At 44.3% G+C, this 15,691-nt stretch overlaps 1 protein-coding gene across 1 annotated transcript; it reads left to right on the forward strand.

The window, feature by feature from the left end:
* Nucleotides 1-5,128: 5,128 nt before the first annotated feature.
* On the forward strand, nt 5,129-11,555 carry inhbb.L (inhibin subunit beta B L homeolog; the record flags this gene model as incomplete). Its single annotated transcript, NM_001090586.1, is given in 2 exon segments — nt 5,129-5,567; nt 9,303-11,555. Coding segments are annotated over 2 exon segments (1,113 nt in total). The 3' UTR covers nt 10,073-11,555.
* Between the last annotated feature and the right edge of the window lie 4,136 nt (nt 11,556-15,691).

Consider the following 15,691-nt stretch of genomic DNA (forward strand, 5'->3'; position numbering starts at 1 on the left):
GCAGATGTTGCAACATGAGTATTTCCCATGATTCTTGTTTTGGGCGTCTGGGCAGTGGGTGCAGAACCAGGAGGAGTGGCAACACCTTCAGACTTTAAAGGAGAACTAAATCTTAACTAATGAAGTAGATATAAATGCTGTACATTATGCTTTGGGCTTCTGTACCAGCCCAAGGCAACCACAGCCCTTTAGCAGTAAATATCTGTGTCTCCAAAGATGCCCCAGTAGCTCCCTGTCTTCTTTTCTGATTCACTGCACATGCTCTGTGCTGCTGTCACTTACTGAGCTTAGGGACCCACTCACAATATACAGTACACATAGAATATAAATGTCACAATATAAGGCTGATTGGTAATTAATTCAGATAATTAGTACATGGCAGCACAGAAACCAGTGCAATTAGCATCATATTTTAATAATCAGCCCTGTAGCATCATCTTATATTACAGGCCAACCTCATTTTCTGCTTGATAATTTGTGACAACCCCTAAGCTTAGCTTCTCAACAGCTGCTCAGAGCCCACTGAGCATGTGTCGCAGACACTTTACAAGATGGTGACCCCCTGTGACAAGTTTGAAGTTCTGGCTCGTTGCTGCTATTGAGAAACTGAAACTTACATTTGGTACAATAAGTTCAGTATATAAAATATGCCATTTTTAGCCATATTCATTTTTAGGTTTTAGTTCTCCTTTAAGAGGGTGTTTACTTTATTTAATGTACAGTGCTGGGCTTTTTGGCTCTGTTTAGCCCACCTCTCCCTAACCTCTCAGGCCTGTCCATCAACCACAAAGCTATGTGCAGCAGCAGATTCACATAGAGCATTGGTGATATGTTCATTGTGCAAACGTGCGTCATACACACAGGTGGTTTCACAACTAAACATAGGAAATGGTATGAGCAGTTCATCAGAATATTTCAAGACCACAAAATAGGCCCTGATTTGTGCACTTGCACAACTGCAAGCCCCCCCCCCCCGCAAGTATCGGTGGGGGGACACTGTAACCACACTTGGCTCTTGTACCAGCATATAACTGGGGGAGTCATTGGTGGTAAGAGTCAGTCTAGAGTAGGCAGTAACCCTTCCTATACACTCTTATTGGTATTTAGAAAGTGTGTGTTAGTGGACTGTGACATTGTTTGTGCGACCTGCTTGTTGGGGATGTGGTGTCAGTACAGCCGTGTTGTTTCCCTTGTCTCAGGTTCATGACTCCCAGACTCTGTAGTGCCCTGTAGTGAATCCACTGGGGTTACACTTGCAGTGCCAGGTCCCTGTTACCGTGACACAGGGTTATGTATCTCCTATTGAATGTTATACAATTCTGTGCACACAAAGCACAAAAGAATCACCGACAAAGGTGCCTTTCTGCTCACATTTCTCAGGGCTTTGTTGGTGCATAAGAGAAAGGCTGCACTCCTGTAATTTACACGAGGAATGTTGTGAGTTTGTGACGCATGTCAGGAATGCGGCTGCTCAGCGGGGTTTCTGCGGGTCAAACTGCACAGGAACAATAGTGGATGAAGGCATGCGCCATGCCAGTCCCATGCCTTATACCCAGACACACAGCTAAAAAACCTCACCACTTTGCCACTAAGTAGATATTGTGTGGTCATCAGCAGAAGGAACGGCAGTTCTTCAGGGAAGGGACTATTATCAAACACAGTTTTAGCCTTTGGGTGGCCAAACAAATAATATTTGACACCTGTGTTATTAAAAGGGAGTCAGGGGTCTTTTGCCATGGGGCAAGGTTTTGAACATATGCAAATGCAGCCAGAGCTCTGCAGCCTGACCACAATCCACAAGCAGGGTTGCCACCTGGCCAGTATTTTACCAGCCTGGCCGGTAAAAATTATGGTTGATCCTAATGTTAATAATAGGGTAAAAAGATAAACATATAGGAAGGCCGTTATTTTTCCCCCCAGAAAAGGTGGCAACCCTATCCACAAGGGATCCCTGAATTTAACAAACTCCCTAAGCGGAACTTGCCCTTGGCCCATACACAAGTTTTACCCATTGCCACCCATTCTGTACAGACCCAGACTGAGAATCGGTGGGTTCCGTTAAATGCCAAAGGGGCTGCTGTAAGTTGTCATAGATGGTCACTATTTATTGGGCTGGTGGGGGACTATTTGGCCCTCTTTGGGTTGTCTGGGCCTCTGTGCACTTAAAATGCCAGGGCCTATTTTATTTCTCAGTCCAGACTTACTCCTTCAAGAATTCAGAAAGTTGCGCATGGGAAATTAAATGTAATTAACGCAGTAGCGTAACTAGATATTACTGGGCCCCACAGCAAATTATTTTTCAGGCCCCCAAAATGTTTAGAGGTTGACTTGTTTCTCCAATATTTATTGAAATTGTACATGAATTAGGGCCTCATGGGGCCCCTATACCTCCTGGGCCCCCCTGCAGCCGCAGGGTCTGCTTCCTCTATAGTTACGCCCCTGAATTAATGTTTGCTTTGCCATTAATTTGACATAAAGGAACTAATATATATATATATAGATGGATTATCTGACCTCAGTGTCGAACTGGCCCACCGGGATACCAGGAAAACTCCCGGTGGGCCCAGGTGTCAGTGGGCCCTCCTGCTTCTAAACATTTGGCCTATTTCATGGTCATTCCCTATTTCTGTGAGAATTAAGAGGCTAAATAGATGGAATAATAGGTTATAGTATGTAAAGAAAAGAGAATAGGAGAATCGAGGTTAAGTAAGGAGAGGAAGAAAATAATTCATAAAGTTCCCACCCTTTTAAAGGTTTTTGGTGGGCCCCTGGTGTCCCATCCCAGTCCGAAATTGTACTTAATTTGCGCTTTCCAGGTGGAGTGGAAGCATTTCCTACCTAGAGGGTTTTATGCTTCGGCTTCTGTTCCCAACAGAGAATAGTTGCATCTCAGCCTCTCCTTTCCCCCCGGAGGTGGATACAATTTTGCAAGGTGGGCTGGTACATACAATACAGGATCTTATCTTATAGTCAGCACCCTTGCTTGGGCCAGAAACACATTCACAGAATGGCAGACAGGTGGCGCTCTTTGCTCACCTACTACTGCTCTCTCCACACTAGTACAATGTGGAGGCTACGCGGCTGCGGATGAAGAGCGCAATCAGATCGCTTGTTATCTGGAGGTGCAGCGGCAGCGGTAAGCGAAGCAGATTCTGCGGAGAATGCGCCCATTTACGATCCACGCTCCGATCCACGTAATAGTACCCATGTAACGTTCATGCAAGTCCAATATTATTCATTGCCATTGTCTCCGACCGCGTGTTCGCTGGCACCAGTAATGAGTGGCAAAGCAGCGAGCACTGGCATCTAATGTGTGACCCGCTGTCAGGGAGAGTGTGGCTGTGGCACAGGGAAAGGATGGGATGAACTGTAATGTGACTATCACGTGTATGATGCGTGCCTATATTTACACACTCTCACTTGCACATAAAACATGGCTATACTCACATATTCCTATTACATTCCCATCAGCCTTTACCCAGTGAAATTCACATTCTGTTTCTATCACATTCCCACATCGGTCCTTGTTGCCCCAGTAAGCTTTCAATTTAAGGTTCCTATCATATTCCCATCAGTCTCTGCTCCAGTGAGCCACAATCTGAGGTCCCTATCACATTCCCATCAGTCCCTGCCCCAGTGAGCTTACAATCTAAGGTCTCTATCGCATTCCCATAAATTCCTGCCCCAATGAGTTTGCAATCTAAGGTCTCTATCAGATTTCCATCAGTCCCTGCCCCAGTGAGCTTACAATCTAAGGTCCCTAGCACATTCCCATCAGTCCCTGCCCCAGTGAGTTTACAATCTACGGTCCCTATCATATTCCCATCAGTCCTTGCCCCAGTGAGCTTACAACCTTATGTCCGTATCACATTCCCATCAGTCCTTGTCACAGTGAGTTTATTGGTACTGGCAGGCTGGGAGATTTGTCACTTGTGTTTAAATCTGTGTTACTGTGAACAACAAATCTCCCAGAAATACTTCCCCAAAGGCAATAAAGTAAACAGTTAGTGGGAAAACATGTGATGCTTCATTTTCCAAAGTTTTCCAATCTGCAATTTACTTTATTTCCAATGGGAGATTATTTTGGTGTGATCTGTCACTTGTGATAGGCTGATAGCACAAATTTAAATGCCAGCGACAAATCTCCAGTACCCTAAAATCTAAGTCCCCTATAACACTCACACACACTAGGGTCAAGTTTATCAGGAACCAGTTAACTCATCTTTATGTATTTTTGATGTGGGAGGAAACTGTGGGAGATTGGGAACCCATACAGACAAGGAAAGCATACTCCATCCTTGCAGATAATGCCCTGGCAGGAATTGAACTCAGCACAGAGCACTGCAGAGCTGAAGTGCTACTTAGGGTTAAAGATTTGGGAATCCCTTCCTAGTGCATTCCCATGAACCCCTCTCATGGGAATACAATAGGATAGCTTTCTGTCCTCCTGCAACCATGGCAGCTAAAGGGTTAATCCCTGAAACTTGAGACAAGAACTGTCAGGGCCTCTATCTCCTCCAGCCCAGTGCAGGTCAGGCCCTTCCAAGCTATCAGTTTGCCTCCCCAAGGCAAGTAAAGGGTTAACTACTGGAGTTCAAAGTGCAACAGGACTTGTCCATTTACTAAGAGATTAAACTCCCCCAACCCAAGTCTCGCCCCTGCCCAGCTGTGGCACAGAAAGGGTTAGAGGCTTTGAGTTCAGAGGGCAACAGGGTCAGACCATTGATGATTTTGGGTGTGGGACAGATTTAAGAGGGTCAGATACCATTGAGGAGTGAACATTAGGCAGGAGGACAGGGCACTCCAGGAGTTGGAGGCAGTGGGTTGAGGAATGATCGTAAAAAAGAGGGGGTTCCAGAAGTTCTACAGGAGTTGGAAGATCCCGGGCTGCAGGGATTGGTAGTAACAAGTGGAGGGTTGCAGGTAATAGGAAAGGGGGTTCCAAAGAGCTGGAGGGAGTAGGCAGGACAGAGGGAGATCCCAGTACAGGGGCAGGAGGGAGGAGAGAGAGGGAGATCCCAGGCAGCAGCCAGTAAGTGAGGGAGGGGGCACCGGTGCCAGGGGGCGGAGCACACACACAGTCTCCCAGTGACACTTGCTCATTACAGGGAGCCGCAGAGCGCACAGTACACTGGCAGCACCTTCCAGGCCGGACTCGTAACTCCTCTTTCCGCTCGGAGACCCTCGCCGGGAGGCGGATCCGGACCGGACCCAGCGCCGCTCCATGGCTCTCCTGTTACTGCCTCTGCTTCTGGCCGGACTCCTGCGCACTTGCGCCCCCAGCCCCACTCCCGAGCCCGGCTGTCCTTCCTGCCATCCCCCGATGGAGCCCGAGATGCTGGAGGCGGTGAAGCGCCACATTCTAACTCTGTTGCACATGCAGGATCGGCCGAACATCACACACATGGTGCCCCGAGCCGCGATGGTCTCTGCCCTGAGGAAACTACACGCCGGCCGGGTCCGAGAAGATGGGAACCTGGAGATCCCTGATCTGGATGGGCACAGCCTCCCGCCCCCCGGGCACAGCACTGAGAACAGCGCCGAGATCATCAGCTTCGCCGAAACAGGTGGGTCCTGTCCTTCCCTCAGGTGCAACTAAGAGCACGGCCGTAGCCTCTGTGCTCATCCAGGTGCTTTGTGCTATTATCTACTACTGGTTGCTCCAAATGGCCAGTCGCACTGGGGGAGACTTTGTACCCGCAGGTATTGAGCGCAGGACAACGACTCCCTCTCTGCTCCCATTTGAATAAACTTTACCGCAGGTGCTTAGGGGGCGTCTGCTCAGATCTGCCCGAGGCTCAGCCAAGCGATATAAATCGTACAGACGCGTGCGGAACCTGCTGTGTGTTAATATTAGCTGGCATTTCGGGCAGGTAGGTGAAAGTGTTTTGGGGTGTAGGTGTGAGTTTTAGGGTGCGCAGATGATGGTATCTGGGGGTTCTGATGAGTATTGGTGAATAATTGCCTGTAACCATAGATGCCCAAAAATAGAGGTGTTGCTGGAACAGAGTCATCAGATTTGGGGTGTACAAAGCTGGAATAAGGCTCAGCATGTTACTCCCTTCCATTGTGTAATTGTGCAGTTGTGTGGCTCTTGGGGCTTCAGCATTGTACATGGTGCTGCTGGTGTAAAAAAGAGCTCATATATTTTTTGAAAGTGCAAAGATCATTAGTGAGCAGTTGTGCAAAGTGTGTGAGGATCAGTGCTGAATAGGCAGATAGAGGCATATACCATTTGTACACTTGGCTCATTCATGTATGGGGGTGCAAGGTCTGCGGCAGGTGGCTTGTGCAGGTATCAGTGCTGTGTATGTATATATATATATATATATATATATATATATATATATATATATATATATATATATATATATATATATATATATATATATATATGTATATATATGGGTTTGAGCTGTGCACATTTGTAAAGACCATTGTGTGCTGCACAGGTTTGCAGGGCTCAGTTTTTGAAGTATTGGGGCAATTTTGGTATTTGTTTATGGGTATCACTGGCACACAGGAGGCACATACCCATGACACTCAGCCAGTCAGGGAGATAGAAAGATACCCTGTTCCCTGGCATATTGGCAAATATAAGGCCCCTGGCTGTAATTGTGTTTTTCTGAGTGCCACATGGTGCCCAGTTATATTTGTTTATCTGCAGTTCCACATGAGCAGGGGCGTGCACCTTGGAGCCCCCGAACAAGAACAGTAGAGTTTGAATCAACAGATTTGGACAAGGACAGGTTGTGTTGGGGCAAAATAATGACAGTAGGACACGATAGTTTGAGGGGGATCAAGATGAAGAAAGCAGTGTAAGATAGTGGCAGTAACACTTTATATTTATTTTGTCAAACATGTGGCCTCAACATATTGTTGAATTGCAACTCCCAACACTTTTTGACTGACAGTAACCATTGGCTGATGGTGGGTGCTGGGGTTGTAACAGCCAAAGGCCCATAGGTTGTGGAGTCTTGATATATAAAACTAATGTGGCCCACCAATTTGTTGCTCCCTGCCTTGAAATTATTTGCTCATGAAAATGCCACAGGTGTAAGTTCCCCTTTATTGTTTATTTTGTTCTGTTGGTTTGTGGGTTTTGTTCCATGAGAGAATAAACATGTTGTTGCTTTCATTTTCTTTAAATCCACAGGAGATACCACCACCCCTCATGTTCGGCTCCTGTTTATACAGTGTGATATTTTGGTGCATATTCTGTCATTTCTATGGACTATTTGGCAATGAAATGACCAATTCAAGATAAAGCCATTTTTGCTTTTACCCTGTCTCTATTGCACCTTCTCTGGGTGTGTAAATTCCGCTTTTAACAGGAAATATCAGACTGAAGCCTTTTAAGCAGCAAATTCCCTCAGATCTCTGCCGGGGAGCAAGTCAGGGAATGGGAGCGTTTACCTAACAGTTATGGATGGTGGAGAGCAGACGTGTGTATTTATTCAGCATTTAAAGAGACACCACTTGTTTTAAGGTTTGAGAGCGTCTGAGGCAAATGTTTCACTCTTTGTCCATTTCAGTTCTGCCGTTTGCAGAGCCTTTCAGTTACCATCTTGCTGCTAAGGCTAGGGCCACACGGCGCGATTTTGCCGCGATTCTGCGCTGGGCGAGTTGCGAGTCGCTGCGGTTTTTAAGCCGAAATAGCTTTGTTAACTTTGGCGCTGGCGTCAATGCAAATCGCGGCGAAATCGCTGCGCTAATTCACACGCGGCGATTCGTTTTCTATTGTCGCCCGAAGTTGCCTCGCTGGGCGTTTCCGGGCGACAGTAGAAAAAGAATCGCCGCGTGTGAATTAGCGCAGCGATTTCGCCGCGATTTGCATTGACGCCAGCGCCAAAGTTAACAAAGCTATTTCGGCTTAAAAACCGCAGCGACTCGCAACTCGCCCAGCGCAGAATCGCGGCAAAATCGCGCCGTGTGGCCCTAGCCTTAGGAATGAAGGGACAGTGGGTGGGTGGCAGGTTCCCTGACTGTTAATATACTTTCATTTACAGTCAGGAGTATATTTTCCCTTATAATGCACGAGTGATACTCAGAGTTCCCTGTATAACTCAGTCTGCAGCCTTGTGCCTTTATATTGTCACAGAACCCCTCAGTGACTGCTAATATCCTTATTATTTACAGTAGAGGATACATTATCCATTATAATTCACAGGTAATATTCAGAGTCCCCTGTATAACTCAGCCTGCAGCCTTGTGACTTTATATGGTCACAGAGTCCCTCTGTCACTTCTAATACTGTCTAATGCAGTGGTCCCCAACCAGTAGCTCGTGAGCAACATGTTGCTCTCCAAACCTTTGGATGTTGCTCCCAATGGCCTCAAAGTAGAGGATTATTTTTGAATTACAGGCTTGGAGGCAAGTTTTGGTTGTATAAAAACCAGGTGTACTGCCAAACAGAGCCTCAATGTAGGTTGACAATCCACATAGAGGCTATCAAATGGCCAATCACAGCACTTATTTGGCACCCCAAGAACATTTCTTATGCTAGTGTTGCTCCCCAACTCCTTTTACTTCTGAATGTTGCACACGGGTTCAAAAGGTTGGGGATCCCTGGTCTAATGTATTGAAGTGGGTACATTATCCCTTATAATACTTAGAGTTCCCTCTATAACGCAGCCTGCAGCCTGCAGCCTGCAGCCTTGTGTGCTGCTTATTTGTATTGTTTGGTATATTGTCCGCTTTAGACTAAATATGACACGAGGGGGTGCAGGGCACAAATTTCAAAGCTAAAAGGTGACAAATTCCAGAGGCTTGCAGCACAAAGCCTCACAATAGGAGCTCTGACTATGAGGCTCAGGCTCTCTCTCTCCCTGTAAGAACATTGTATAAACAGGAGGCGACAGTCAGATCGGCAAGATTCACAGATCCTGTGTGCTTGTTTTAACTGACCGTCAGATAGGGTTGCCGCCTGGCCAGTAAAAATAATGGCTGATCCCAATGTTATTGATAGTTAAAAAGATAAATATATAGGAAGGCCGGTATTTTTTTTTTTTTCAAAAAAGGTGGTAACCCTACCGTTAAACCATATGAAGCTCGCAGTCTGTCTGTTCGTCCGTTTGTCTGTCTTAGGTTCAGTTCCTGTCTGTGTCAGTGCCGGGGGGGGGGGGCGCGGACCACTAGGGGTGTTTATATGGTTGGCGGGACTGAGCATTTGTTGCTGTTCTGAGCCGAGGGATCTAGGAAAGTGAGTTCACACCCCAGCATTTGTTTATGGTTTGTGGCTTTGGTAGTTTTAATTGCCTTTATTTATCATGTGAATTTACAAAATATTTTTGATTTTGCAGATGATGTGACGGCTTCCAGGGTCCGCCTTTCCTTCACTATCGCCAATGAGGGCAACCAAAATTTATTTGTGTTTCAGTCCAACCTGTGGCTGTACCTGAAGCTCCCAGAGGTGATGGATAAAAGCCGGCGAAAAATCCGCATAAAAGTACATTTCCAGGATGCATTTAATCCGGACAAAATGAACATGGTAGAGAAAAAGGTAGACATCCGGAGAAGTGGCTGGCACACCTTCCCCCTGACGGAGGCCATCCAGTCTCTCTTTGAGGAAGGGGAGCGGAGGTTGAACCTAGAAGTCCAGTGTGATGGCTGTGGGGAATATTCAGTCATCCCCGTCTATGTCGACCCTGGAGAAGAATCGCATCGCCCCTTTCTGGTGGTGCACGCCCGTCTTGCTGACAACAAGCACCGGATCCGTAAGAGAGGCCTCGAGTGCGATGGACACACAAATTTGTGCTGTAGGCAACAGTTTTACATTGACTTTCGCCTTATTGGCTGGAATGATTGGATAATAGCCCCTGCTGGTTATTACGGGAATTACTGTGAAGGCAGTTGCCCAGCCTACTTGGCTGGAGTCCCTGGGTCTGCATCATCCTTTCACACGGCAGTGGTGAATCAGTACAGGATGAGAGGGCTGAACCCTGGGACAGTGAACTCGTGCTGCATTCCCACCAAGCTCAGTACTATGTCCATGCTTTACTTTGACGATGAGTACAATATTGTCAAGAGGGACGTACCCAACATGATTGTGGACGAGTGCGGCTGTGCATGATGGGAAAGTTAAGGACAGGAAGTTCATTGTGATCCCTCATGCCCATGGGATCTCTGGAGGTCGATGTCTCACGCTTGAGAGCAGTGGGGTCTGTGTGTCTCCCATCGCAGACTTGTTCCAATACCTAAATAATAATATCTCATGGGACTGTCAGTGTCAGTAGCCACCTTGGCGGGTCACTAGCGATCAGCAAACATGTTCATTTGATGCCAGCGAGTCCTGGCAAAGGGATAGAAGCAAAGAAGGTTTCACCTGCCTTAGGAGGGAGTAGGGCAACCACAAGGGTACATTCCTTCATTCTCAAGTGACCAACCAAAACCTCCTCCAACCAGGCGACGGCTGCCTCAGACTCTCCAAGTAATTCGCCTATAGCACTTTTTTATAGAGGAATGTAGTTACATTTTAGTGGAACTAAAGGGGGACCATGTCTCCTGCATTGCTTGATGATGATGGTGGGACTTGGCAAGCACTTGGCTGAACCTTCAGGACCCAAATGGAGACACCACCTACTCCAGCCTAGCTTTTGTCTGCAGTCTGGAACGGCACTTCCATTCTCCTGCCGTACAGCCACAAGTGACTCTTATACAAATAGTACTGTAACCCGCAGCCCTTATCTCACAACCCTCTGAGCTGCCTCTTGCACCAGAACTAGAGGAGCCAGGGCTCCTTTGATTGACTCGCCTTATTATTGACCCATAGCCTCACAGAGGGCCAAGAAGTTTGTGAGTGACAAAATAGACAGAATGATCCTTCTGCCGGAATATCCAAGGTCCTTTACCTTAAAAGCATAGCACTTGCAACTGCTGAGGACGCATTTCAAAACAATTTGCACTTCTCACTGCCTTGAATAGATGGCACTTGACAGTGCACTTAGCATGACTCACTATCCAGTCGTCAGTAGGTCGTCCTGCACCCAGCGTGGGCTTTAAAAACAAATCTTGTGTCCCCAGAAAAGTGTGATGTATCTGTGGCTCTGGGGGCCATAAGAATCTACCTGCGCTAGGGCTTTGGCATTTGATATCAGCCATAATATACTGTGCCCGTATGTGGTTCCATCTTGTTCAGGGCACACATATCATTTCATTCAGTTCATGGTGGTGCCGAATCATCTCAAACCCTCAGAGACAGTAATTGCTTTGGCCCCTCTGGCACTTAAATGGTTAAGCAGAGGGGTCCTTTTGGTGCCCTTGCAATGCCCAAGTTTCACAGATCCCTATCAGTCCCCCCCAAGGGCTGTGCGCCTGAGCTATGCATTTCACATACACTGGACAGGAAAGACTTCACGGCAAACTTATTTTTTTTTGCTAATATATAAATATCTATTTTTTATACTTGAAAATGAATTTTGTCGGCTTAATTGTGTGTGTTTTTCTCTGAAGCGAAGGAATGCCTGTGATGTTTTGCACTGAGTCCACACATTATTCAACACAAAAAGAAAAAAACCTGCCATTTTGTAAGGGAGATTTAAAAAAAAAAGAAAGAAAGAAAGAAAGAAAGAAAATAACTATTTTTATAGAGACAGAATAAACTTTCTACTGTATTATAAAACATTTTGGAACCAAAGAGGCCAATTTGTCATTCCGAGGCAACCTCTGTATTTTATTTGTACATTTCATTTCGTCTTTTCTACTGCGATTGAATGTAGAACCGGGGAATCCGGCCTGTTTAGTATCAAATACGCATTATCAAATAGCATTCCTAAATCTTCTCTTATTTAATATGGAGTTTCCGTAGTAACGTTACTTATTCATAATAATTTAAATACCAAACTTTGCATTTAGAAGCAAATTCCTATGCTGTACAGTTACAATAAAGAAGAATATGGAAAAGAGAATCTGCCAGCGAGACTTGACTAAAATTTACCAAACTGCCTGAAAACAGGGGTTTTATCTTTATACGTTGATTTAATATAACATATACAGAGAAGGAATGTCCTGTCCAAAGCAAAAAAAGTTTGAAATGGTTTCCTTTGCTTTGTAATCTTATCTCAACCCCTTTGCTAATTAATTCCTGTAACGGCTAATGTTATATAAACAATGATAGAGAACTATCTCTGCAAAGCTTAGATTATTCCTTCTCTGTATATTTGTATTTATGCATATGGAAGGGAGGTGCCATATTGTTTCCCTTAGACATTACAGTATGAGGGTATAGCTCATTGCATGCCAAGAACATTCCTTCTCTCTCTATGATATGGATACTGGTTGTGTTACATGTAGCTGTTGGAGAATGCTTGTTCCAATAAATAAAAGTCAGTTCATGCTGCCATACATAATTCATGATAAATGCTTACATTATTAAATTAAAAGTATAGGGTAGAACATGAGTATATTGTTTTTCTGGGTAACATCTGTTTACTGGTACTAATGCATACAAGTGGGTCTGCCATACAGCTTGCTGAGACTGCCTGTATAGAGGTGTGAACAGAATTAGAACACATGCTTTTGGTCAGTAGAGGGCAACACTTTTTTCATGTCTAACTTGAATGTGTACAACTAGAATCTATATATTTAAACAAATGTATCATGTCCCCCCTTAACTGCCACTTCCCCAGTGTAACCAACCTCAACTTGTCCAGCCTTTCCCTATAACTGAGCCCTTCCATTCTATTTATCAGCTTATATATATAGTGACCATATCCCAGTAACTGCCTTTTCTCCAGTGTAACCAATCCCAACTTGGCCAGTCTTCCCCCATAACTGAGCCCTTCCATTCCCTTTATTAGCTTAGTGACTCTTCTCTTTACTTTATTTCATTACTATATATTTATATATATTTTATTATTATTATTATTATTATATCCCCTTTAACTACCTCTTTTCCAGTGTAACCAATCCCAACATGGCCAGCCTTTCCTCACAAATGAGCCCTTCCATACTCTTTGTCAGCTTAGTTGCTCTTCTCTGTACTTTCTCTATTTCATTTCTGCCCCTTATATATTTATATATAGTGATTATATTCCCCTGAACTGCCTCTTCTCCAGTGTAACCAATCCCAACTTGTCCAACCTTTCCCCATAATTGAGTCCTTCCATTCCCTTTATCAGCTTAGTCACTCTTCTCTTTACTTTATCTATTTCATTTCTGCCCCTTATATATTTATATATAGTGATCATATCCCCCTTAACTGACTGTTCCCCCAGTGTAACCAATCCCAACTTGGCCAGTCTTTCCTTATTACAAAGTCCTTTCATTCCCTTTATCAGCTTAGTTGCTCTTCTCTGTACTTTCCCTATTTCATTAAATCCCATTTGAGCACTGGAGACCAAAACCGCATGGCATATTCTAGATGGGACATTACCACTGTTGTGTAAAGGGGAAGAATGTCCCTCTCCTCCTGTGAATATATACCCCTTTTAAAATAACAACTTACATCTTTTTTTGTCATTACTGGCTCTTCCCACTGCTGACTGGCATTGCTTTCTACAGCTCAGTTTATTACTCACAAGTGCCCCATGTTATTCTCCATGAAGGAATTACAGGCCTAGTAACATTAAAAAAAGAAAGTGTTTTAAAGTAATATAATATGATTATATACTAGGTACATGACTTTACACCCAGATGTCCGTTTGCCGAAATCCTGCCACATCCTTGATGGAATTCATTGACCTGCATGGTTTTGTGATTTTGACAAACCCAGATACACTGCTTACACTGCTTTCAAAGTTGACTCAGTACAGAACCTTGTAGGACACTACTTAGAACACTGCTCCAATTAGAGAATGTACTAGTGACAACTACTCTGTGCACATTTCAGCCAGTTCTCTTTCTATGAACAAACCAAGATAAATTATACACTTTTTGTGATTAGTCTTTGCAAGTGGAGCAATCATGGTTCTATCTTTGCTTCTTGATTTCTGCTGTACTCTACATTTAATACTGTGTCTGGTCTCTCTTTGGCACTTGGGAAGTCATAACTGCAATTTACCCTACTTTTAATTTTGGGAAATTGGGAATTGTCCTCAGTTCCTTTTACATAAAGGTACATAAAGATGCCTAATGTAAGTTCCATCTAATATCACTAGCTACAAAAGTGCACAACAAGCACTGTTACACTGACAGATAAATAGGAGACACATAGCAAATTAAAACTGTGCAGCACCATGCAGTCAAATTGTCTCCCACCCCTTCCCAAAATCCCCATTAAACATGGGGGAATAGTGAGCAACCTCTGAGTAAACTGTTGTGAGAGTCTAGTAACCTCTGGGAGTCTAGCAACACCCTGAACAATGTATTATTCATAAGCAAGCCCTGATTGAGAGAAGGAGATTGTCCCAAAAAAGATGCTTATATATAATAGTCAAATGATTATATATATAAGAGTCAATGATTAGGAATTAATAATAATGATTTCCCCTTGTTCCTGTCCCTATATATTAGGTACCTATCTAATACTACCAATCCCTATGTCTGTAGGGACATAAGAGCAAAGCGGGCAATAACCCTTCCAAGACTTCCTCCTTGTCTCTTTCTCTATATATTAGGCACCTATCTAGTGTTACAATCACATATTTGTGTGATTATACTATACATTACATTATAAATATTTGACTTGAGTCCATTCACATGTCCCAAATAGCTGGCAGGGAGTGACACCTCTCTTAGTATACAGCTGGGATAATCCATAATGCTGCAGAGTATTATATACCTGGCTCATTGCTACATTTGGACACTTTATCATGGGAAAACTCCTTTGCCTTGAGGCTCACACATTAGGTGTCAGGAAATGCATTTGCTCACTGAGATCTCAGTTACCATTCGGAAGAAAACAATAAATGTGAAGAGACAATAAGGTTCTGGGCATTGTTCCATCACACACAGACACACGCGCAAGTACACACGCACACACTCACTGCCCTATCTGGGCAGATAATTAGCTGTAGGTAAGAAAATGGGCTATAATTCATATAGCAGAGGATGAAGACAGTAGGGCAAGGTTGAGAAATTAGAGCAAGATGCAGACAGCAGGACAAGACCAAGAAAGAAGATCAAGATGGAGACAGTAGAACAAGACTGAAGGGCGTCATAGAAGCAATAGATCAAGATGGATAAAGTAGGGCAAGATGGAGACAGTAGGACAAGGATAGTATGGTAAGATGGAGATAGTGGGATAAAGTTGAGTAAGATGGAGACAGTAGGGTAAAGTGTAGACAAAAGGACAAGCTGAAGACAGCAGGGCAAAATTAAGACATTAGAGCAAGATGGAGACAGTAGGAAAAGATGAAGAAAGTAGGGCAACATAGAGACAGTAGGGCAAGATGGAGACAGTAAAACAATGTGGAGACAGTAGATGAAGATGGAGACCATAACACAATGTGGAGACAGTAGATGAAGATGGAGACAGTATGGCAAAGTGGCCTAAACCCCCTTATTATTCTATAGTTGTCTTGGGTACTAAGAGATTTAGTGCAACAAACGCCATCTTGTTTGACCTGAGATACAAAAATGTATGACAGCTAGGGTTGCCATCTGGCTGTTTTTTTACTGGCCTGACCGGTAAAAATGATGGCTGATCACAAGGTTAATAATAGGGAATAACAATAAATATATAGGAAGGCCGGTATTTTTTTACAGAAAAGGTGGCAACCCTAATGACAGCTTAACACAGTGCATAAGGACA

The sequence above is a fragment of the Xenopus laevis genome, chromosome 9_10L, assembly GCF_017654675.1.
Source record: "Xenopus laevis strain J_2021 chromosome 9_10L, Xenopus_laevis_v10.1, whole genome shotgun sequence".
Lineage (NCBI taxonomy): Eukaryota > Metazoa > Chordata > Amphibia > Anura > Pipidae > Xenopus > Xenopus laevis.